Genomic DNA, 25417 nt, shown 5'->3' on the forward strand with positions numbered 1-25417 from the left:
TTCTTCAGCATTGTCCAGACGTTTAAGTCAGGACTATGGGAAGGCCATTCTAAAACTTTCATTCTAGCCTGATTTAGCCATTCCTTTACCTTTTTTGACGTGTGTTTGGAGTCATTGTCCTGTTGGAACAAAAATTGAGCTGTTTGGCCACAATGCCCAGCAATATGTTTGGAGGAGAAAAGGTGAGGCCTTTAATCCCAGGAAGACCACTCCTACCGTCAAGCATGGTGGTGGTAGTATTATGCTCTGGGCCTGTTTTGCTGCCAATGGAACTGGTGCTTTACAGAGAGTAAATGGGACAATGAAAAAGGAGGATTAACTCCAAATTTTTCAGGACAACCTAAAATCCTCAGCCTGGAGGTTGGGTCTTGGGCGCAGTTGGGTGTTCCAACAGGACAATGACCCCAAACACATGTCAAAAGTGGTAAAGGAATGGCTAAATCAGGCTAGAATTAAGGTTTTAGAATGGCCTTCCCAAAGTCCTGACTTAAATGTGTGGACAATGCTGAAGAAACAAGTCCATGTCAGAAAACCAACAAATTTAGCTGAACTGCACCAATTTTGTCAAGAGGAGTGGTCAAAAATTCAACCAGAAGCTTGCCAGAAGCTTGTGGATGGCTACCAAAAGCGCTGTATTGCAGTGAAACTTGCCAAGGGACATGTAACCAAATATTAACATTGCTGTATGCATACTTTTGACCCAGCAGATTTGGTCACATTTTCAGTAGACCCATAATAAATTCATAAAAGTACCAAACTTTATGAATGTTTTTTGTGACCAACAAGTATGTGCTCCAATCACTTTATCACAAAAAATAAGAGTTGTAGAAATGATTGGAAACTCAAGACAGCCATGACATTATGTTCTTTACAAGTGTATGTAATGTTTTGACCACAACTGTATGTAGCATCGTCTACAACAAAATTTGTGAATTTGGACTCATTTCATTTATCACACGTGAAGCAAGAAGGGATACATATTATTTCAGAATATTTATGTGCGCCCAGAAAATGTGTCTCCAGTCATAAGTACAACACGAAATGCACAGATTATCAATTTGTAAACTATCACTAATAAGCAGCCTAAGTAGGTAGTGTTCAAACACAGAAGTGTTGTCTATCCTAAAATAGCTCCGCCCCCTCTGAAGTCATGCGTGTAGTAGGGGACACAAAGAATTGCTCTGGCGACATCCAGTGGACATATTTAGAATCAGCAGTTTCTTTCATTCAAAAATCTCAGCTCATTTTTATACTTAGCAAACTCATCTCGTTGGTCAAAGGAAACCTGTTGGTGGGCCTGATTCGGCCCGCGGGCCATACCTTTGACGCCCCTGCCATAGATAATTGTTTAAGTCATAATAAAATAAGAATGAACATTTGCTTTTGTTGAATCCAACAGGATGTTCTGAAATCAATTGAACAAAAGTATTCTTTTTTTTTTTTTGCATGTGGCCCAATGTTATTTGTTAATTAAAAGGGATTTAGGCTTTGGTGATAGATTTAAAATGCACAACTCTGCATGGCAATTAACTGCAGCTTGAACCAGTCAATGAAGACTTGAAGGCATTGAAATTAAAAAGTGGCATTCAAAAAAGGGGGAAACTGATCATGATGGGAGCAAGCACAATACAAAACACAGACTAGTGGAGGGAAAGGAGAAAGAGAAAAACTGTTCAGTTACCTTTCCCAACATTCTTTTTGGTAGCTGACGAAGGAGAGGGAATCATAGGTAATTTCAACTCAGCACGATTTGACTCAGTCAGAAGGTAGTGGGACTTATAGGCATATGAACTTAATATGGTGTCAGTAAGGTCTTGCACTAACATCCCTACACAAGACACACAGGAAAAGACGGGGGTGAGCCGCAGTCAAACTCCAAAAAAATAAAAGAGAAAATACCCAAAAAAGAGGAAAAAACACTGTCTCACACACACACACACACACACACACACACACACACACACACACACACACACACACACACACACACACACACACACAAACAAAGAAGTCAAACAGTTTGTCCCAACACATACTGGCTGGACAATACACTCAACATTTTTTTTAAAAGGCATCAATTTACATCAGAATTGGACAAGTGATTTTTAAGGAGAGTAAAATAGTTGTTTTCCCTCAGTCTAGATAATCCATCCCAATTAAAAAAATTTAGGTGGAAAAAAACACATTACATTTAGCAGCCATGATAGTCATGTTAAACAGCACCAAACAAAAAACACAGAACACTAATGTCAAAAAGTCTGTTTCAACCATGCAGTAGAGTTTAGTTCAGGTCGGAATGATATGATATACAATTAAATAAAAAGGTAAACTTTTAAATTGATTTGTACTACTCCACTTTTGGTACCTTTGGGTTGTAAATGGTAGGCATATGGTGAAAGGGCGGCTTTACACTGCAGTTTATTGACAAGAGAATTACCCTCAATTGTTTTTCTTTGTCTAGTATGGTAAATGGTCTGTATTTATATAGCGCTTTACTATACCTACACGATACCCATAGCCCTTTACTTTATACGTTACATTCACCCATTTACACACTGATGGCGGAAACTGCCATGCAAGGCGCTAACCAGGAACCAACAGAAGCAAGGAAGGTGAAATATCTTGCCCAAGGACACGACGGCCATGACTAGGATGCCGGAAGCTGGATTCAAACCAGGAACCCACATTATTTTTATTACCGCCACACCTTGAAAATAAGTTTGTTTTGTTTTTTACTTGAAAACAAATTAAAGTAATATAATATTTTGTAGCCCACAGAAGAAATCACACAAAGTCCGACGTTAGTTTAAACTTGTATTACCAATCTTATTATAACAAACAACGGCACAATTTCAACAGGTTTTACCTCCTGTGCACACACTTTCCTCTCTGTAGAGTCCGTTTTTCCCCAGACACAAAACCACACTTCGTAATTCCTCGCCAATCACCTTTCAGGCACAGACGGCGTGTTTGTAAACATGGGAAAAACTGACATCACATCCAAACCAGACTAACATAAAACTTTAACATTAGCTGGTCTTTACCGTATGAATTGATATATATAGCCTATTATTTGCGCTTTATTGACAAATTATGTAACAAAAACTTGACCACCGGAAAAATACTTTGATCACTGAAAACCGCGCTACCGAAACCGGGTGTAAACAAAACGCACGCCATTGTCTGAAGGGTTGTCAGCATGTCTGCAATGTCGATGTGATTTTTATACACCCACAGACAGCCATCTACAGAATGTGCAAATGTTAAGAGGACAGTGGCGGCTTTTATGAAGAGAAACAAGAGCAACAGCGCAAAGCAAGTGTGACGTCATGCTCACTGCAACTCTTTCGTCAGGAACATCGAGGAACAGAAGTAAAGTCTCTAAACACAAGTACATTTTATAATAACACCAGAAAAAGATGCTAGATTTGTTGATAGTGATTTAAAATTTTAAAAAGTCATTATTTGTCTGTAAATACTTGAAAAGAACCTAAAAAAAAAGTACATTGTACAAAAAGCAGCAACAATTGAAAATATGGCAAAACGATAAAAAAATATGTTAATACTAATTAATTATAACAGATTTGTTTTAAATGTATATATACATTTTTTGAGCCTTTTTAAAGAAAATCATATCATATCAAATTATACAAATTATTTGATGACATCATACTGACCACACCTCCACAGGTATCTTGGCAGTTTAGAGGAAACCGTGCCTTTAGTTGCCGACACTGCCGCCATACCATCTGAACCACGTCACCCAAGCATGTAGCCTTTCTCTTCATTGTCGGGTTACACTGGAGTTGTATTGCTTTAATATTGCACAACAGTGTTTACTGTACAGCTACATATCCATGTACCACAAGTGGTATGCGGGCTCTATCTAGTGGTACACCAAATAATCATATGATTGAAGTACAGTGTTTTATTTTCCTATTTTCAAACAGTATTACTGTTCAAACTTTGCGTAATGTTACATTGGCCAAAAATTTTAAATATATTCAAACCTCTGCCTTGTTTGTAATGAATACTTAGGCCTACTACGCTACAGTATTTTAATGTTGGTAATTATAGTAGTACTTGAGAGCCACGTTTTTTCTGAAGTGGTACTTGAGAACAACTGTTCTAAACTGTACCTTGGTGAGCGAAACTAAAATGTACTGCATGGTGAAAACATGTATGGAAAGTTTAAAATAAGCCAAAACATGTCCAAAAAAAACTACAATCATGGAGGGTCACATGGTCTTGTTTTACATGTTGAAGTGAATTGACAAAGCGAATTGTCAGCCAAACCAAACAATAACAGAACGGCTGAAGGTGCTTATGTGTGAATAGGGGTGGGGCTTACCTCGGGCGCACAGGAAGCACCAACCCACATTGACGGGGGAGGTGAGGAGGCCGTTCTTCTTAGTGCTGCCGTGGTTGCTGCAGATCATGATGTGATGTGTGAGGATGACGCTGCCCGCCGCCACGCAGCTGTCTCCTGTGTGATATGCCACTGGACAGCGGATGCAACGCATCAGGCGACCTGGACGGGAAACAGAGGAAACACATTTTTTTATCAAGTTTTTTCATTTTTATGCACACAGAAAAAGGCAAAGATGCTCATTTGAGAACAAAAACAGAGGGTTCTTGAGGAAATATGCTTATTAGTCTGTAATTGTTCTACCTCTATTTCATACTTATTGTATTACAGGATATTTGGACAAAAAACACAATTTTAAAGACATTTCCATCAAGATGCTAATTACATTAGGTCGAAACAATGCTTGTGTTCAGAAATATAAAGGGAAATAAATACCGTAAGAACCAAAAAAATAGGACTGTATTTTTTATTTCTTTAAGGAAAAAGTTTGAGAAGACAAACTCACATTAGGCCATTCGCTGCTACAGCCCGTTTACTTGTCCGATCACTTCTACACTGCTGTTTTCCCGCAGATTCTCTGACTTTGAAAATTGTTTTTAGTTTTATTTGGTATCATTCTGATTATTTCTATATGGTCAGTTATAATTAATAACATGCAACATCAGTAATTTTATGACTCTACTTTATTGCCCTCGATGACCTCTTTCAATCAGGCAAAAGGAAGGCAAGTGTGATGCGCCCAGGTGCAAATTTGTGCACTTATGGTACACAAAACAAATGTGCTGGACTTGGAATGCAATGTGATCCTAGTCACAGCACAGCAATCACAGTGTGAGTTGCACCCTGTATTATGACAGGGATTTTCTACCTTCACTCACACACTCACATACTCACAAGTGAACTGGAAATGTATAGATGCTGGAAAGTCTCAAAGGCTGTTCTGTTCACAAATTAGCAAACAACACAGGAGGCTTTCTTATCAAAAGGCTGAATTATAAATTAACTGTTAGTAGTTAAGGAATATTTCATATTCCATCCATCCATCCATTTTCTACCGCTTATTCCCTTTGGGGTCGCTGGAGCCTATCTCAGCTACAATCGGGCGGAAGGCGGGGTACACCCTGGACAAGTCGCCATTTAGAAAAATCAATATTTTGTCATCTTTGATTTGTCAAAAGTTTTACTTTAAACAAATTGTCTTATCATTCAGGGTCATCCTATATTTGGGTCGCTACAGAAAATGTCATAAATAGCAAGGCGGTGTCCTCGTACGCTTTTCTATATTTTCTTGTGAGACAGATACAAATTGGCATGTTATGTCAAAAAAAATTACATTAACAGTGGTGTAAGCCACTTTGGTTATTTCCACTGTACGTCCCCATTTCTCTTGTCTGGAAATATAAACGCGTGTAAATGTATTATTTCTACTTTTCAACAGTGATCCAATGTCATTGTACAGTATTCACCTTTGCTGGCTCGCTGCAGGTCACGTTCCAGACAGCAGGTGGCGCAGCTGTGCTGGGGACAGCTAAAGCCTTCACCTGAACTGCTGGTGGTGCCAGGTAATTTATGGACGCAATCCTCATGGTAATGACAGCCACATCCTGCCACGGAGCAGCGAGTCACCTCCTGGCCTGCTTTCTTACAGCTGAAACACTGGTGGTTACCTAGAATAAATAGTTACGGAGAGACCAATAGTAATATCCAGAACATAAGAAGTAAGGTGATGCTGAAAAGTGATCTGCTCACCGTTTTTACATTCCAAGCAGGTGAACCGTCCTTCGGGTAAGGATGTCAGGCTGAGACACTCCAGATGGAACTGCCTGTTGCATTCACCTTCACATGGCACCAAATTCTCTCCGTACACTTCACAGATCTAAAAGGCGCACACATACACAGATTCCATAAGTCAATACACACAAGACAAGTGACATTTGCAAACCAAAGTCTTTTGAACTACCGGTACTCTTCTAAAATAACAACAAGAACCAATTCGTTGTTGGGAGCCGTTCGTTTGCAAGCCGTTTTGTGTTCACAGGCAGATTCAGCGTCTGCAATTACCAAAGCTGAATATGCGTGCTACCGACTGTTGAGTTGACTAGAAAAGAGTCAGAGTCGAAGGATACAAAGTAGCATTTGGATTCAATTTTCTGGTTCATTGTTCTGATGTGGATATGTCAAGTAGTTCAAGCGTAAACGCACACAAGGTGTGCTAGTACAATTTTGGATTTACATTTTTATCATGTCCTAAATGTTAGTCTAGTTGTATCTATACTTTCTGTATACTGTACATACAGCATATACATTTGTATTACTAATTTTTTTTTTTTCCCATATTGTTTTCCGAGGTGAGGGCAAATTCTAAATTGTAATAGTCACTGTCAAAGCATGGGAAAATGGCACCACCTTATTGAATGTTTACAATAAAAACAACAATAATAGTAATATCAATGTGAGGGGCGTGGCCTGCGGACCTTCAGCGAGGCGGGACGTGTCGGGACCAGCTTCGAGATTAGCGACAGGTGAGTGGATGACACAGCTGAGTGTGTTTGTCTGATCACCTGTCGCTCTGTTAAAAGCAGCAGTCGGGAAGAAGAGAGGTGGTGGAGCACGAGCGAGAGCGAGAGCGAGACAGACGAGAAAGACATTTGCTGAAAAGCACGAAAAGACTGAAAATAAAACCTTGTTCAAAACCCTGAACACTGCTGTCATGTCCGTGGTTGGTGGTCAGAAGAACCCGGTGGAACCAGACTTCCACAATTTGGCGCCCAACTCGGCTGGACCACCGGAGGCCGGGGAAGACGACACCCTGACGGCTCTCGCGGGAGCGCTCTCTGAGCTGGCAGCGACCACCCGCCAACAGTGCCAGGTCCTGCGGGCGTTAGCGGACCAGGGGGGCGGTGCACTGTCAGTGCCGACGACCGTCACCATCCCCCGCATGGGAGAAAAAGAAGATCCCCATGCCTTTTTGGACATTTTTGCGGCCACGGCGAGAGCATGCGCGTGGCCGGAAGAAGAGTGGGGGGTGCGGCTCTTGCCGCTCCTGACGGGGGAGGCGCAGCGTGCGGCGCTCAGCCTGCCGGCGCCCTCCAGAGTGCGCTTTGAGGACCTGAGGAGGGCGGTGCTGGACCGGACGGGAGGCACCGCCGAAGATTGCCGACGACGGTTCCGGTCCATGCGTCTGGGGAAGGAGGACCGGCCATTCGCCTTTGGCCAGCGGCTCCAGGAGGCGGCGACGCGCTGGCTGCAGCCGGGAGAGGTAGATGGCCGACTGCTGGACCAGATCGTACTGGAGCAGTTTGTGGAGGCTATCCCGACGCGGACGGCGAACTGGATCCGGTACCACCGGCCCCGGGACCTCGCAGCAGCGGTGACCCTCGCCGAGAACCACCTGGCTGTCCACCGCGAGGAGAGAGAACGACACATTCCCCACTTTTTCCCACGTGACCCTCCCTCTATTCTGTCTCCGCAGGTCCCGGGTGCTGCTTCCAGAACATCTCCCGCGCAGACGGCCCCTCAAACGCTTGGGCAGGCGTGCTGGAGGCGTGGGCGGCCCGGTCGCGCGCGTCACGGACCTCAGCAGGTGGAGGTGGGGCGCGTGAGCCGGGTGGCCGCTCCTTCAGTGCCCTCCCCCGGCCCGGGGGAGACGTACGGTATGAAGGTAACGATACAGGGGAGTACATACCAGGCGATGGTGGATTCGGGCTGCGGGCAGACCATGATCCACCAGAACCTGGTTCGACCCGGGGCTTTGAGGCAGGCGACACGGCTAAAAATCAGGTGTGTTCATGGGGATGTGCACGAGTACCCTATGGTGCCAGTAGAAATTTGGTATGAGGGCCAAAAGCATAGGGTCGAGGTAGCTGTAAGTACGCACCTCTCGCACCCCGTAATCTTGGGCACAAATTGGCCGGGGTTTAACCATTTACTGACACAATGTGTGGGGGTGCGTTCACGGACCGTAGGAAAGGGGAGCATCCGCGCGGTTCTCAGTGGTGACGCGGGTCCGTCCGATACTGCCGAGCGGGAACCGGTGGGGGCTTCGCGGGAAGCCCCCCCGGCCCCCCACTGGCACCCTATGGAGGATTTTCCGCTCGAGCAGTCTCGCGACGAAACTTTGCGCGCGGCCTGGGACCAGGTGGATTACATCGACGGTCAGCTGGTGCGCCCGGGAGCAGCGCGGGTGTTCCCTCACTTCTCGATTATGAGAGATAGACTATACCGAGTGAGCCGTGACACTCAGACCGGAGAGGAATCCACCCAATTGTTGGTGCCAAAACGCCGCAGGGAAATGGTTTTCCAGGCGGCGCATTATAATCCCATGGCTGGCCACATGGGGTATAATAAAACACTAAATCGGGTCATGGTCCGATTCTATTGGCCGGGCATCCGGGCAGACGTGCGCCGCTGATGCGCTGCCTGCCCGGACTGTCAGCTGGTGAACCCGGCGGCCACCCCAAAGGCGCCTTTGCGCCCATTGCCGCTCATGGAGGTCCCCTTCAAAAGAATGGGTATGGACCTCATCGGACCATTCCACCCGAGCACACGGGGATATCGCTTTGTGTTAGTCCTAGTGGATTACGCAACACGCTATCCCGAAGCAGTGCCCCTGCGCTCCATCTCTGCAAAGAGTGTAGCGCAGGCCCTGTTTCAGGTCATCTCCCGAGTTGGAATCCCGAAAGAGATTCTGACTGACCAGGGCACGTCCTTTATGTCACGCACGATAAAGGAACTGTACGGATTATTGGGAATTAAAGCGATCCGCACCAGCGTAAACCATCCACAAACAGATGGGCTGGTGGAGAGATTGAATAAAACGCTGAAAACCATGATCCGTAAGTTTACACATAAGGACAAACCAAATTGGGATAAATGGCTGGATCCCCTACTGTTTGCGATGCGGGAGGTACCTCAGGCCTCCACAGGCTTTGCGCCTTTTGAGTTACTATACGGCAGGAAGCCGTGCGGAGTATTGGACGTAATTAAGGAAAGCTGGGAGGAGGGGCCAAGCTCCAGCAAAAACGAAATTCAATACGTCATGGACATGCGAGCAAAACTCCACACGGTGGGGCACTTGTCACGCGAGAATTTGCTCCGTGCCCAGGAACGTCAGCAGCGCACGTATAACAGGGGGACTCAGCTTAGAAAATTTTCACCGGGAGAAAAAGTGCTTATATTACTCCCCACATCCAGCTCGAAATTACTTGCGCGCTGGCAAGGACCCTTCGAGGTCACACGGCAAGTGGGTGATGTGGACTACGAGGTCCGGCGCTCGGACCGGGGCGGAGCCACCCAAATTTATCATATAAACCTCCTGAAAGCATGGAAGGAGGCAGAGCCTGTTTCCATGGTAACGGTGGTTAAGGAGGAGGGGGAGTTCGGGCCGGAGGTCCCGCGCGCTGGTCCGCCCTTTCCCCTCCTCTGTGACGATCAGCTCACGTTAGCGCAGAGAGCGGATGTTGCTAAACTGCAGCAGCGCTTCTCTGATGTGTTCTCCCCTCGGCCCGGGCGCACGAACCTCATCCAGCATCATATTGAGACCACCCCGGGTGTTACGGTGCGGTCTCGGCCCTACAGGCTCCCCAAACACAAACGCAAAGTAGTTCGGGAGGAATTAAAATCCATGCTGGAGTTGGGGGTAATAGAATAATCCCACAGCGCGTGGTGCAGTCCCATTGTTCTGGTAGGGAAGAAGGATGGGTCTGTGCGGTTCTGTATGGATTACCGCAAGGTGAACGAAATTTCACGTTTTGACGCGTACCCAATGCCTCGGGTCGACGAGCTCCTGGATCGGCTGGGCGCTGCTCGTTTCTTCACGACACTGGATTTAACCAAGGGCTACTGGCAGATTCCCTTGTCACCAGAGTCCAGGGAAAAAACGTCCTTTTCCACTCCGGAAGGTTTGTACCAATTTGTGTCACTTCCGTTTGGCTTGTTCGGTGCGCCCGCCACGTTCCAGCGCCTCATGGACCGTGTGCTGCGACCCTACGCTGCGGCCTACCTGGATGATGTCATCATCCAGAGTAGCAGCTGGGATGAGCACATGCGGCGGGTGGGGGCAGTGCTCGAGTCCCTGAGACAGGCAGGGCTCACCGCCAACCCGGCGAAGTGTGCAGTTGGCCGGAGGGAAGTACAGTATCTGGGGTACCACTTGGGAGGAGGGCAGGTGCGGCCGCAGGTAGATAAAACAGCGGCAATTGCGACCTGCCCAAACCCCAAGACGAAAAAAGAGGTGAGGCAGTTTTTGGGTCTGGCGGGTTACTACAGGAGGTTTATCCCCCAGTTTGCGGACCTTACCAGCCCAATAACTGACCTCACCTGAAAGGGTGCTCCAGATCTGGTCCAGTGGACGGAGCAGTGCCAGCAGGCGTTTGAGAGGGTTAAGAAGGCCCTCTGCGAGGAGCCGGTCCTGCACATGCCTGATTTTTCTCTCCCGTTTTGTCTGCAGGCTGACGCGTCGGGCAGAGGACTGGGAGCGGTTTTGTCCCAGCAGGTGGAGGGCGTCGACCGACCCATTCTCTACATCAGCCGGAAGCTGTCCGAAAGGGAGGCAAGGTACAGCACAGTGGGGAGGGAGTGCCTCGCCATCAGGTGGGCGGTCGGGGCCCTCCGATACTACCTCCTGGGGCGCTCATTCAGCCTCTGCTCGGACCACAAACCCCTCCAGTGGCTCCACCGCATGAAAGATGCCAACGCGCGGATCACCCGTTGGTATCTAGCTTTGCAACCCTACAACTTCAGAGTGATTCACAGACCGGGGGCACAGATGGCTGTGGCCGACTTCCTTTCCCGCTCCCTCATTGGGGGGGGGGGGGGGGCCGGACGGCGTCCCGGCCTGAGTCTGACGGTGGAGGTATGTGAGGGGCGTGGCCTGCGGACCTGCAGCGAGGCGGGACGTGTCGGGACCGGCTTCGAGATTAGCGACAGGTGAGTGGATGACACAGCTGAGGGTGTTTGTCTGATCACCTGTCGCTCTGTTAAAAGCAGCAGTCGGGAAGAAGAGAGGTGGTGGAGCACGAGCGATAGCGAGAGCGAGACAGACGAGAAAGACATTTGCTGAAAAGCACGAAAAGACTGAAAATAAAACCTTGTTCAAAACCCTGAACACTGCTGTCATGTCCGTGGTTGGTGGTCAGAAGAACCCGGTGGAACCAGACTTCCACAATCAATATTTCAGAATAATTCCCACCAATACAGTAATATTGGGGTACGGTGGAATTATTTTGATCCACATCTTTTAGCATTGATTATTTATCCGATAACAAAAAAACTAACAACAATGACAAGCCATTCTTTTTAACGGCTCTTTGAAAGGAATGGCTCTTTAAGATTTGGCTTCCTTCCTCCATAAATCCCATTCCTAACAAACACATTTTACAAGAGATTAAAAATGGGAACATGGATCAGTGCATACCTGGCAGACTGTGTCCCTCTTGCTGGTGCTACTGTCCTGACGAGACAAGCCAGAGTCCACAGACTGAGTGTCTGATGCATCTGCATCTGCAGCTGCTGGACTGTCAAGGCTCTTCCCAAATAAACCCTGTGACAGACAGCGATTTGGCATCAAATACATTTCAAACATACTGTCTGTATGCTTACAACTTTAACAATGTCTTAATTCAGGGTCCTACAGTAATAGAGCATCTTTGTCTTGTGTGTGCATCTAAGTCTACCTGTGGATCGTTGAGGCCTCTGGAGTCAGAATCTGATGTGTCTCTATACTGGGAGGACGCCATCTCGACATCTGTCGACGCTCTGCTTCGCTTCTTCAGCGGTTTACAGGCATCAGATATCTCGCTGGCTCCTGAACGAAGAGGAATTAATAATGGAATGATTTTTTATTGCTGGGACGAGAAATGTGAGGGGGCAGTGTGATCTGATCACCAACCTTTCTGAGAACCTGCCTTCGGTGTGGCCTCTGGAGCCATCTCCGCCTGGGTTGAAAAGGTAAAATATCAAAGTTGTATAGAGTTCCATGGCACAGTGATGCTAAGAACAGAAAACTAACTAACTTCTAATACTTGCATAACAGTAGTGGATGGAACATTCATCTTTTACTGAAATTATTCATTTAATTTGCATTCAAGTTGAATGCCTCTACAATTGCACACTTGTCAGACATCTGGAGGATGCTGTCAGTGACTTTCCCCGGTTACCTAGCTAACTAATAGAGAGATGAAATTATGTGTATAGCTTTAACTATCATTTTAGACAAAGTCTGCCAGTTAAACTTTGGTCTATGTACTTGTGTGCAGCTTTCTAAACACATCATAATCATCATCATCACAGTGTGTTTTAGTACTTTTTATTGCTGCTATGTTTACTGTCCTCTGTTTACATACAATTCATACTTTGTTTTTATTGACACTTTGCATGTCCTTGCGCTAAAATGGACAAAAGTGTATTACAGTTATCATTTTTGTAACACCCTAATGAGCAGCACATTTACGGTATAAATATTTCAAATAATATAATCCAAATAGTCGACTAATTGTTAAGATAATCGTTGACTAGTCGACAATCAAATTAGTCGTGAGGTGCAGTCGTATTTAATGAATTTATTGAAGCTGACGGAGGAAATTATACAGAAAATGTGTGGTCCATTTCTAAACCGCCATAATGTATGTTTTGCATGAAAAACAACATATTATACAAAGTAGAAAGTTCTGCACGGATCTACAAAAACTGCTGTGATGTGCACAGCAAAACAGTCGTCGATGTAGGATGTGGATACTGTATGCTTTTGAATCGACACGGAAGTAATGCAGCCAATCTACGCTTCTTGAATAACTGCTATACATTTGCTTTAGAATTGACAAGAAAACCGTGAGGCTGCAAAATCTTGCTCCAAACCACCAAACACCACATTTCACCACGTTAACCATTTTGAAAAGGTATAAAAACATTTGATACCTGTTCCTTTTTGGTTTTCTTTTTGGGCACTGGGGCACTTTCAGACTCCGACCTGCTCCTGACCGACCGCCGCTGTAGTTTCCTCTCCTGAGAACCTGAGGAATCATGGAAACATTATGCACGAGTCTTCCTTGTTCCTTTAAGTGATTAATGTCTTCCTACAAACCATGTGGACTGCTGTGATGGGAGCCAGGAGAGGATGTTGGTTGCGTTCCTCCCTCTTCGCTCCTCCGACTTGCGGGAGATTCTCTCCTCTCCTCTTCTTCCATGTCGTCAGCGTCTTCCTCTTCCTCTGGGCTGGGTTCAGGTTTAGCTCTGCTGTCCTGCTGACAACAAATTGTGTATAAGAACTCAGAGGAAAATAATCATGTGAGAAGACTCTGCTCCACTGACCTCAGGTGAGCAGTAGCCCAAATCCGGCTGCCTGCCTTCTCCAGCCGCTCTCTCCTCCTCCTCCTCCTCCTCCTCCTCCTCCTCCTCGTCATCATCCTTCTCCTCTTCTTTCTTCTGGGAAGGAGCAATTTTCTTCTGCAGGAGAGGCCAGTCACACTTTGTGATCTCCACGTTCAGCCTCTTCATGGTGATGGAAAGAGGCAGCAGCTTCCTTGCTGCCGCAGTTTTCCAAGCCCTGACCGGCGGTGGAGAATCCTTCTGGGCTCCTGCATCTGAATCCTGTTTAGGAGAGTCTGTCTTACTCTGGTCCCCCCTCAGGTTCATCTTCTCATTTGAAGCCTGGGACTCTTCCGTGTTGGAGATACTGCACTGTCGACGTGGAAGCTGTCTTCTTGGTGGCTGCTCTCTATCTGGCGACTTAACTTCACCGTCTTCTTTCTTATTGGTTGAGCCGCTGGATCGCCGGCTTCGCTTCTCAGCCCGGCCAATGGCTTTCTTGGCAGACGGCGCTTCGTTGGGGGTCGGGTCGACATATATGAAGGTGTAGTTGTCGATGCGCTCCTGACGCGTCATCAGGAAGGCGTCCTCTGCGTGGCCCACACCTACTTCCCACTGAGCACGCTCCCTCTGAGGGATAGGTTTCAGAAGCTGGAGACAAACCAAAACCAGTTTATTGTGTGGTACTGACTAGACACTTTATTAGGTTAAAGGACTGTATAATATCCGCCTTTACAAAATTAATGCGAAGGTTTGGTGACACTTTCAATAATAGGTAAGTGTTTAAAATATTAGAAAGACCTCTTGGTGTGATGCACCACAATTATAACCATATTGTTAAATCGGAGTATCAAAGGGATCATTTTCAGTTCAGCTCTTGTATTGCATTGCATTGAATAGATTGTTGTGGTCAATGGGTAGGGATGTAACAATATGAACATTTCATATCACGGTTATCATGGTTATCATTATCATCAAAGTATTGTTGAATATGCTCAAAAACTACTTATACACACACTGAAATATATTAACCAAGTTGTTTTTTTTCAAATAACTAAAATAAATGACACACTGTAAACCCACTATTTTGCATGCTTTGTGTTTCTTATGATTCACTGATAGTGTTTTAAATCTTATTATTGTTTCTAATTGCTAAGCTTTTATTGATTTAAATACTGGTTTGTACTGTAGCACGTTAAGCTTTATTTAAATGAAAAGTGCTTAAGAAATAAAATATATTACTATCATTTATAATTTCTGGTAAGCATTGTGGCGTCTTACTTTGCTCAGTGGTCCTTGAACACACCGTAAAAACACCTCCGTCTCAGAACGATCACTCTAGTCCAAGTCTGGGCAATTATTTTGACCCCGGGGGCCAAATTTAGAGAAAAAAATGTGTCTGGGGACTGGTATATCTATTTTTAGGAACACTAATACAAAACCTCACAATAATGTCTGATTGAATGCTGAAAACGATAACGTTTTCAAAAATAATGTCATAAGACAGTCGCCTTGAAAAACGGAATGGAATTTTATTTTTTTTTACTGAATGAGACACCCAGTATGTACATGAAAATAAAGAATGTGGGATTTACAATATTAACTATGAAGGATAAAACACTGAATATTGACAACATATGAACATCACACACCCTCTCCATCCACATATTTTACAATCAAGTGACACGCAACAAAAATGCAACAAATACAGCGAAATATGAATGTGAAGGGTAAAAAATAAACCCACCTACAATCTGATATATCACTAAGCTTTAAAACTTTGTTGTAAAAATCTCCTTCCGTGTCTGTCCCTGACACCCGCATTTCAGGCTGACACTCTGGAAACACTCTGTGGAAACACTCCCCACTCTCACTGCTTGGTGCCTTGTCTGAGCTGCTGTGACTTAGATTACCATAGTAACTAATTAGATAACCATAGTAACTCATTAGATTACCATAGTAACTAATTAGATGACCACAGTAACTAGTATATAATGCAAAAGCACAGATTCCAACTATTGAAATACTTTGTATAGTTCAAGACTTACGGTCATTAGAAAACATCACTGTACATCATAATGGCAGCTACGCTTTCCATCTTAAAGATCTAAAAAAATTATTTGGGAATGTCCGGCGGGCCAGATTGAAAAGCTTATTGGGCCGCATGTGGCCCCCGGGCCTTAATTTGCCCAGGTCTGCTCTAGTCTAACAGAGCACAGCTTACAGGTTCAATGTGCACACTTGAATTAGCCTAGTTGCTCAGAGAGTAATGTATTTAAGTTTAAATTGGGGTATGTTGTTTCTTAATGGGGAAATACATAAATGTCTCTTGTTTTCATGTTAGCATTTAAGCTAGTGAGCGCACGCAAGTCAGTCTGTGAGTTTATCGAAGTACAGTTATCAATCATGGTTTTTCGATGATTTTAATTTAAAATGGTAATACTAAGTGTCGGGAGTTTTACCGCGGTGCTCATTATTACCGTTTATCGTTACATCTCTTATAGTAGGTATACATTTGTTTATCATCTCTTTTCTTTGACATCCAAACACATAAAAAGCATGAATCCAGTTAGTGGTGAAACTGAACTGCAAATGAAACATACTTTGTGTTTTTCCACGGGGTTTGTGGTCTTGCGCAGCGTGTCAGTCTGTAGTTCGTCAAACTGTTGCTTGCCCTGGTACATGACGATCCTCTTCTCGTGGATCCATGCTCGTTCTGCCACGCTGCCAAAAAACTGGACGTGGTATTCCCTGTGACCTGCACGGCACATTGGGAGTTGAGCATGTGCTTACTCTCATTTTTCAACCTTCAAAAACAGACGCTTGTTAATATCTATGTGCTTACCTCTGGTGTTGATACGTGTGTAGACCTTCATCTGTGGGTCAGATGACACCATGCAAGGCCACCATGGGTAAGTACCCACCTTGGACCATACTAAATCTCCAATCACAAACTCCTTACAGAATCCAGTCTCTTGGATCACAGAAGGTTGATTGACTTTCGGAACCTGTAAAAACAAAATGTTTCTTTTAAATTATTAGCTATTCAATAAAGGAACCAGAGATGAGTGCTCGTGCCTTTGATGTCTTTGGTTCAGTTTTGATAACTGTCGTCTGAGGCTTCTCTGTCGGGGGCAGTGGTACCTCTGTTGGTTGTGGAAGGACATAAGTGTCCTCCTTCTCGCCCGCAGTTGCTGCAAGGCCTTGGACGTGCTCCAGAATGGGCTCTGGGATGTGTAGTTGGAGCTTGGCGCTCTTTTTCCTCTTCTCCTTCTTCCTCTCATGTCGGCGCTGCACCTGAGCCGCCTCATTCTTCTGAGATTCCTTCAGAAGATTTAGACACACAAAAAGAAATGAAGAACTGGGACATCAGTTAACTTTTGGTTCCTTTGAAGCAAATTTGGCTCTGTCTCTCTATGCACATATCCAACCTTTCTTTAGAGATGATTAGATGCTAACAATTTAGCAAACATTTTAAAGCAGTCAGCCTTATAAGTATTCATGGTATTTGTCTACATTTCCTGGATTTACTTTTTCGTAATTATTTAATTGTATCTTTTTTTACTGGGATTTGAGAATCTCTCGCCAATTCCCGCAGAATAATGTCAAGCGGATCTGAACTTCTTCAGACAGCAAAATACTTGAAGTGCATTCCAATTTACCACAATTGCTTCAAGATTCAATTAATCAACTATTTCAACAAAATATATTATTGTTTCATTATTGAGGCGCTGTTGATTCAATTTAGTTGGCTGTCTAAAGAAGCAAATGACATCAGCTATGTGAAGTTCAACTAGTAAACTACATCCGCACAGACCCCCTGGCGCTGTATTGGACTGTTTTTGTACTATTTCTGTAGTTGTTTTGATTATTACCGTATTGTTTCTTTGCTTGTTTGTAAATGTTGAATATTATAAATAAAGGTTTATTTTTTTTAAATTTAAAAAAATACATCCGCACAGATCACAGCTATGGTAGAATGAATAATACATATTAATTTGTTTAGTCTCAAACACTGGTACGAACACAGGCTTCATCTAGTGGTACATAGGAACACGCACGCATGCATACATTTCAAATCATATGGATCTAGAGGGCAATACCTGCAGTTCTTGCAGTAGATCTCCACACAGTGCAGATTCAAATAGCTCTTTGCCATTCTGATATGTCTTGATGATCTTTAGCTTGATCTCCGGGGAGCTGGTTTTCTTCAGCACACCTCCTGGGACGTTGGGAATGGCGGGCTGGAGAGGCTGCGAAGATGGAGTACTGTCCACAAGAGAGGGAGGTGGGCTGGATGAGGGCAGGTGCAAAGGTGGCGGAGGAGGGAGTGTGTGGGTCATGATGTGAGGCGTGTGGGGCAAGTGGTGCTGTGTGGGCAGGGGAAGGGGCAGGGGCAGGGGCAATGGCGGGGGGCTCTGTGGGTGGCTTTGGATGTGGGGTGTGCTCGAGAGGAAGTGGTGCGCGTGGTGATGGTGGTGATGATGGTGGGGGTGCAAGTGCGGGTGATGTGTGGGCAGGGGCGGCGAAACAGGAGATCGTGGTCTTTCCTGGAGGCCGGGGCCTCTTAGCACCGTCCCCTCCCCAGGCATGAGAAGGCCATGCTCCCCGTAGCTACGTATGGCCCCGTAGCCGTTAGCCGAGCCGTTGGGGAACTGCGAGTACATGGAGAACTTGGACTGAGGCTCGTACATGCCCAGACCAGGAGGGTAGCCGTTGGAGACATGCGGCAGGTCCTCCGACGCTGAGTGTGGATAGGAGAAGTCTGCGTCCAGGGCCGCATCGTAAGAGGGACCGCCATCCTCGCCCGGGTCACTACCGGTGTCGCAGGTGCCGTCCTGTCTGATGTTGGCTGAGTCAATAAGCTGCGGGGGTTGCTGAATTGTATTTCCCATGATCCCTTGCATGAAAGAGAAGGAGAAATCCATTGTTGGGCTCCGGCATCCTTAACTGTCTTTTTCTTTGACTGGACCTGTTGACAGAGAAACATTGAATCTATTTGAATGAAACTGTTTTTATCATCTAAGAAATATTTCTAAAGTGAGACATTTGTTGTCAAAATTGGATCTCGAAATGATCATTCACGCATTAATTTCGTTTCGCATTGACTATTGCAATTCTCTCTTCACCCTTTTCCAACAAGTCAACGCTAAATAGACTTCAGACTGTACAAAATGCGGCTGCCAGACTTTTGACCGATGCACCCAGAACAGCCTATATCACCCCCGTTTTATCCAGTCTTCATTGGCTTCCAGTTAAATTCCGCATTGAGTATAAAAATGTTAGTCCTGACATTCCGTGCGTTGCATGGTAGGGCCCCTCAGTACATCAATGACTTGCTATGTCCCTACTCTTCAGGGCGCAGCCTCCGTCCGGTCTTCAGGCCAGGGTCTTCTAAAGATCCCGAAAACTGGTTTTAAAACCTATGGAGACCTGGCATTCCAGGCTATGGCTCCCAGACTCTGGAACAATTTGCACCAGTCCCTTTGTGATCTTGACTGTGTTGAAACTTTTAAGAAACATTTGAAAACTTCTCTTTTTAGTAAAGCTTATAGTTAATATACCTTTTAACTATCATTTTTAATCCTCTTTGTATCCTTTTCATGATGTTGCCCCTGTTGTTTTAAATGTAATTGTTGTTTTACTTTACCTATGTTTTGTACAGCACTTTGTAATTGTATCTGTGAAAAGCGCTTTACAAATAAAATGTACTTACTTAATATTTGTTTAAAAAAAAAAAAAACACTAAAATGCCATATTAACCTGCTCAGTGGCCTTGTGGTTAGAGTGTCCGCCCTGAGATCGGTAGGTCGTGAGTTCAAACCCTGGCCGAGTCATACCAAAGACTATAAAAATGGGACCCATTACCTCCCTGCTTGGCACTCAGCATCAAGGGTTGGAATTGGAATCACCAAAATGATTCCCGAGTTTTTGATTGATTGATTGAAACTTGTATTAGTAGATTGCACAGTACAGTACATATTCCGTACAATTGACCACTAAATGGTAACACCCGAATAAGTTTTTCAACTTGTTTAAGTCGGGGTCCACGTAAATCAATTCATGGTAACCGGCCACCGCTGCTGCTCACTGCTCCCCTCACCTCCCAGGGGGTGAACACGGGATGGGTCAAATGCACCTAGTGTGTGCAAGACAATCATTGGTACTTTAACTTTATTCATGATAATTGTCAACAAAGCTAAAGTTAAAGCTACCTTAAATTGTTTACATGCACCAATCATACAAAGATCGTTAAAATCTGAAAGGCATAAATCAGTGAACCATTTAGGTAGTAATCATTTAAAATAATACCTTTTTCACAACAATATCTTTACAGCGTGGCAAAACATACACTCTAACAAGTGGCATTTTTCCAAATGTGATCATTTTGATCACAATCAATGCAGCCTTGGACCTTAAGAGAATACCCAGCAAGGGAAAAAAACGTTAATTATTAAAATTAAGATAAAAACAAACTGTACTAGTTTATACTAGTCAACGTGGCCTCCCCAACGTGTTTTCGAAAGCAGCACAAACGCGTTCAAACAGAAACAAAAACAAAACAGAGGTTTTTTCACAATTAGTTGACACTCGTTTTTTAAAAACATGTGAATGTTTAGAAGTAGCTTGTTTAAGCATGAGTTCTAGCGATAGCATAGGCACATAATAATGATGTAAACATCTGTATGAGGCCGTCTAGCGCTCATAAAAAACATGAAATGTACCCCAAGGGGTTTGTTTTGAATGCTGTGTAGTGAGTTAAACATGTAGATTTGTTTGTAAATGTAAGAACCGATTCGGGGGAAAATCATCTGCGCAGACACGATTGTTTCACTCTTTTAGCCTTGTGGGGTGTTAGCTTAAAAGCTACATAGCTATAAATTTGGTTGCTTTTAGGGAGGCCTTCGAGACGTTTTAACACACACGTGAAACTGTGTTAACACATTTAATGTAGCCATGGACACGTTCTATATGTAGAATTGGTACGTTAGAACACATAACAAGGGGAATGTGATGAAAAGAGGAGAAGGCTAACGCTAGCTAGGCTAACGGTACATGGCCAATATGGCTGCCTGTCTGGCGTGTGATAATTCCTCCATCACTGGTGCTTCGGGGGAGAATGTGGCTGAAAATAAGCAAGGGGTGCACGGGCGGTGGAAGGCCAAGAGCATGCAAAGCATCGGTAGCGGTGACAAAGCAAATAATGCAACCAAGAAAAGGAAGCGGGCTAACGAGCAGTGTGGATTTTTGACGCCGAGTCGCGAAATGCAGGCAAATAAAAAAAACGTCAATACCTTCAGCGTGTCCCATTCTAAACACATACACCGGCCAGCAACGCGTCTTCGTTTAATATAGAAGTAGGGGGGAACGGAACAAAAAAAAACAAAAATGTGTTCTGTTATTTTTGTTAAAGCGCAGGGCCTTTCCTTTTTCGTTTTAACGCAATTCTCCACAGAGAGGAGGAGGGGGATGTTACGCTATCTGCTCGCTACCCAATCCCAAAGCTGGGCTCTTCCTCGCTCACTGGAGGCTACTGTGGAGCTTTGAATGACACCCTGCTCGAAACAAGACGCTTTCTTCAGCTCAACAAGACCACGTTTGATGGCAGGGACGGTGTTTATTCTGCGGGGGCTAATGTGGCGTTTGCTAGTACATTTAATCAATGCAACATCCAAGCACGTCGAGACCTCCTACAACACTGTGGGGAAACGGCAATGATTTGTGTCAAGTGCAAATATGCATTAGGATTTATTAATTGTTGTTTTATACGCAGACTAATTAGACGGAGGTCTAGGATGGATAGGTCCCCAAACTACGGCCCGCCCGCGTCCAAAATCCCGCCCGTCGGAAGTCCCAATTTAAATATATATATACCGGTATATATATATATATATTTTTTTTTTTTTTTAATTGTTATTATTATTATGTCCTTTCTAATCAATTTTCTACCGCTTTTTACTGTCTGGGTCTCCTATCCTCTCAGGAAAATCATATTGTCTAAAAATGCATTTTCCCATCGATAATGTGATATCATCACGCCGCGCAAGGAATATATATATATATATATATATATATATATATATATATATATATATATATATATATATATATATATATATATATATATCAGTGACGTGCGGTCACTGGAGGCACCTGCCATCATGGAAAGAAAAAAATGTAAAAAGAAAACAAATTAATTAAATTGTTATATGTATTCAGTGATTATACTATAAAGTTATTTTCCATTTAACTTCACCAGATTTAGATTATTTTTATTCAAAATCGCTGAATTTTCACATTTGCCGTTCAAATACTGAGAAGAGACGGTGCGGTGATCAGCAGCCAGTTGAGGCCCGTCACTCAGTTGTGCCTCAACATGGATTGCACAATGACTCTGCTAATTGCTGGCCTGCTGTGCAGTGAGACCGTATTGCTATATGAATTATATTGTACATTTTCATAGTTTAGTTAGCTGAGGTATATAATGTACAGTGTATTTTGTCAACAACTGTATGTGTGTAAAGTATTTCTTGTGTTGAGCAATCATAAAACTGCTGCGAAGACGGACTGGCTGAGGCTCGCAGTAATCCCGCCTCCTGACGGTTAATGCACCCCCGCCGCAGAATGCCCCCCCGATGGGAGCGCCACACCAACCAAAGCCCACACCCAAACCCTTCACGTGCAAGACCGAATCCACCCAAAAAAAGTCACTTAACAAGAAGCCAAAAAGTGCAAAAACAACAATGCTCGCGCCGGAGGAGCCGTGAACGACTGCAGGGACACAACATTAGGTACACCTGCAGACTGCAGCACGGATTTCATATTTCATTCATTCACAACTCCTCCAACACGAACACCACTGTTCCCGCACTTATAAGTAAAGGTAAGACCATAATAACGTTTTTTTTTATTAAATGTGCTTTTTTGTGTGCTACAGTTTGTATGTGTAAAGTTAAAGTTAAGTTAAAGTACCAATGATTGTCACACACACTAGGTGTGGTGAAATTTGTCCTCTGCATTTGACCCATCCCCTTGTTCACCCCCTGGGAGGTGAGGGGAGCAGTGGGCAGCAGCGGCGCCGCGCCCAGAAATCATTTTTGGTGATTTAACCCCCAATTCCAACCCTTGATGCTGAGTGCCAAGCAGGGAAGAATGCTGGTATGAGCTTTTAAACATAACCCGTTAACTGCTGCCAATCAAATGGTGAATAAGATACTCTTTAGGGTTCATATGTTTGTAAATCTGACTGTGATGAAGTCAGTGCCTCACCAGTCATGAACCTCACCGCACGTCACTGATATATATATAATTATATATGTATTTATATATATATATATATATATATATATATATATATATTTTTTTTTTTATATATATATTTTTATATATATTTATATATACATATATATATATATATATATATATATATATATATATATATATATATATATATATATATATATATATATATACAGTTGCGAACAAAAGTTTACATACACTTGTAAAGAATATAATGTCATGGCTGTCTTGAGTTTCCAATAATTTGTACAACTCTTATTTTTTTTTTGTGTTAGAGTGATTGGAGCACATACTTGTTGGCATACTTGCCAACACTCCCGATTTTTCAGTGCCCCTCCCGAAAATCTCCCGGGGCAACCATTCTCCCGAATTTCTCCCGATTCCCGCCCGGACAACGATATTGGGGGCGTGCCTTTAGCGTCCTCTACAACCTGTCGTCACGTCCGCTTTTCCTTCATTCGAACAGCGTGCCGGTCAAGTCACATAATATATGCGGCTTTTACACACACATGAGTGAATGCAAATCATACTTGGTCAACAGCCATACAGGTCACACTGAGGGTGGCCGTATAAACAACTTTAACACTGTTACAAATATGCGCCACACTGTGAACCCACACCAAATAAGAATGACAAACACATTTCAGGTGCATGGGTCTACATGTGTTTTGTGGACTTGGCTTTCGACCATGTCCCTCGGGAAGCCTTGTGGAGAGTGCTTAGAGAGTATGTGGTATTGGATTGTGGAAAACCTAGGACACGTTGGAGAGACTATGTCTCCCAGCTAGCCTGGGAATGCTTTGGGATCCCTCGAGAAGAGCTGAACATAACACGGGAGAGCGAAGTCTGGGCTTCTCTGCTGAGGCTGCTGTCCCCGCGACCCGACCTCGGATAAGCGGAAGAAGATGGATGGATGGAAGGACAACTACCTAGTGGGAAGAAATCGAGGACAGAACCCAGGCTCTGGGGGGTGACCATGTGTCTTGACCAATTGTGTGTGTAGCGAGAGAGAGAGAGACTGAATAGAGTCACAAGAGATAAGAAGCAACAAATAATTCAGAAGGAATACATTAGTGTAAAGCAGAACTTATTCATATTCTACCCTAGTCCCACAATTAGTTCATGATAGTTATATACAGTATCAGTCACTTTACTTCAAGAGTTCTTAGGTATACTTTGTAAACACCATCTGCTTTTACTCTTTCTTAAAGGGTTGTACTTGTATAGCGCTTTTCTACCTTCAAGGTACTCAAAGCGCTTTGACACTACTTCCACATTTTACCCATTCACACACACATTCACACACTGATGGAGGGAGCTGCCAACTGTCTCATAGTAGCATGTTCTTTAAGTTCTTTACTCAATCCATTCCATAGTTTAATTTCACATTACAGATACACTAAATGCGTTCAAAATCGTGCGTGTATATAAATACTTCAGGTTTCGTTTATTCCTGAGATTTTATTTCTCTTCTTTTGTTGAGAAATTCTGTTGTATATTTCTGGGTTATTATCTGGGTATATTCTGTTATTTGCTTTGTACATGATTTTTGTATTTTGAAAATGTACGAGATCAGTTCATTTCAGTATTTTAGAATTAATGAACAGAGGATTTGTGTGTTCTCCATATGCAGCAACGGTGGAATGGTTCGAATCTGATGAGAAATGTGGGATACCAAGAGGTTCGTATATTACCCATTCATTTCCAATGGGAAAATGAATGGGTAACAGGCAACAGGTTGGCTTGAATTTCCAGGATGAGTGGAGTGTGTGGATTGTGGAACAGTTCGAATCGGGTATGAAATGTTGGAATTGTAGACCTTACATCATTTTTTAAATCAGAATTTCCTGGAAATGTTTGAATATCTGGAAAGACAGAAATTTTGTGGAATATGCGTTATAGCAAAATTGCCCTTATTGTACTGAGTAGAATGGCGTTGGAAATGTTTCAAATCGGTTGAGAAATGTAGATGTAGCAACTATTTTTATGAGACAATAGGTGTTACGGAAAAACGGGAATACCAGGAAAACTGAGAATTGTTCTTCCTCTCAAAAATAGATAGCTTGACTGTCGCTCTGGTGGTGAAAGGGTTGAAATCGGATGAAAAATGTGGGAGAAGTAGTAAAAACAGTGGTGTTTAAAATAAATAATTCCTCGTAATTAAGGACATTTTGAAAACATGTTGGCTTGACAGTCCAGGGTGGGTGGAGTAAGTGGATAGTATAACGGTTTGAATCAGCTAAAAAAATTGGGAATTGTGCAAGTTTGTAAATTGACACATTCATTTTCAAAGAAAAAAAGGTCCTGGAAAATATGGACTGTTACAGCTGATGGTGCGTCGCGGCCTCTCACGTCCACCTCCTTGTCGGCCACAAATATGTCCTGTGCTCTTATTTTGGTGGCAATTCCTGTGTGTTTGTGTTTTTTCGTAACTGCTTCACATCT

General features: G+C 43.8%; 1 protein-coding gene across 3 annotated transcripts in view; it reads right to left on the bottom strand.

Annotated features, from left to right (window-relative positions):
* The window catches only part of nsd3 (nuclear receptor binding SET domain protein 3), a 47206-nt gene extending 25954 nt beyond the window's left edge, over window positions 1-21252 (bottom strand). Inside the window, exons 1-15 of one of the 3 annotated variants that reach the window (XM_061928900.1) lie at window positions 20968-21252; window positions 17776-18644; window positions 16751-16996; window positions 16518-16680; window positions 16276-16430; window positions 13676-14323; window positions 13449-13605; window positions 13283-13377; window positions 12258-12303; window positions 12043-12173; window positions 11784-11909; window positions 6119-6245; window positions 5836-6036; window positions 4352-4531; window positions 1682-1705 (exon numbers count right to left, since the gene is read on the bottom strand). In XM_061928900.1, the coding sequence (XP_061784884.1) occupies window positions 1682-1705; window positions 4352-4531; window positions 5836-6036; window positions 6119-6245; window positions 11784-11909; window positions 12043-12173; window positions 12258-12303; window positions 13283-13377; window positions 13449-13605; window positions 13676-14323; window positions 16276-16430; window positions 16518-16680; window positions 16751-16996; window positions 17776-18600 (3124 nt within the window). In that variant the 5' untranslated portion in view covers window positions 18601-18644; window positions 20968-21252. Of the gene's footprint in view, window positions 1-1681; window positions 1829-4351; window positions 4532-5835; window positions 6037-6118; window positions 6246-11783; window positions 11910-12042; window positions 12174-12257; window positions 12304-13282; window positions 13378-13448; window positions 13606-13675; window positions 14324-16275; window positions 16431-16517; window positions 16681-16750; window positions 16997-17775; window positions 18645-20967 lie in introns of all 3 variants that reach the window. The other 2 variants (XM_061928899.2, XM_061928901.1) reach the window with 2 other exon arrangements.
* Between the last annotated feature and the right edge of the window lie 4165 nt (window positions 21253-25417).

The sequence above is a fragment of the Nerophis lumbriciformis genome, linkage group LG33, assembly GCF_033978685.3.
Source record: "Nerophis lumbriciformis linkage group LG33, RoL_Nlum_v2.1, whole genome shotgun sequence".
Taxonomy (NCBI): domain Eukaryota; kingdom Metazoa; phylum Chordata; class Actinopteri; order Syngnathiformes; family Syngnathidae; genus Nerophis; species Nerophis lumbriciformis.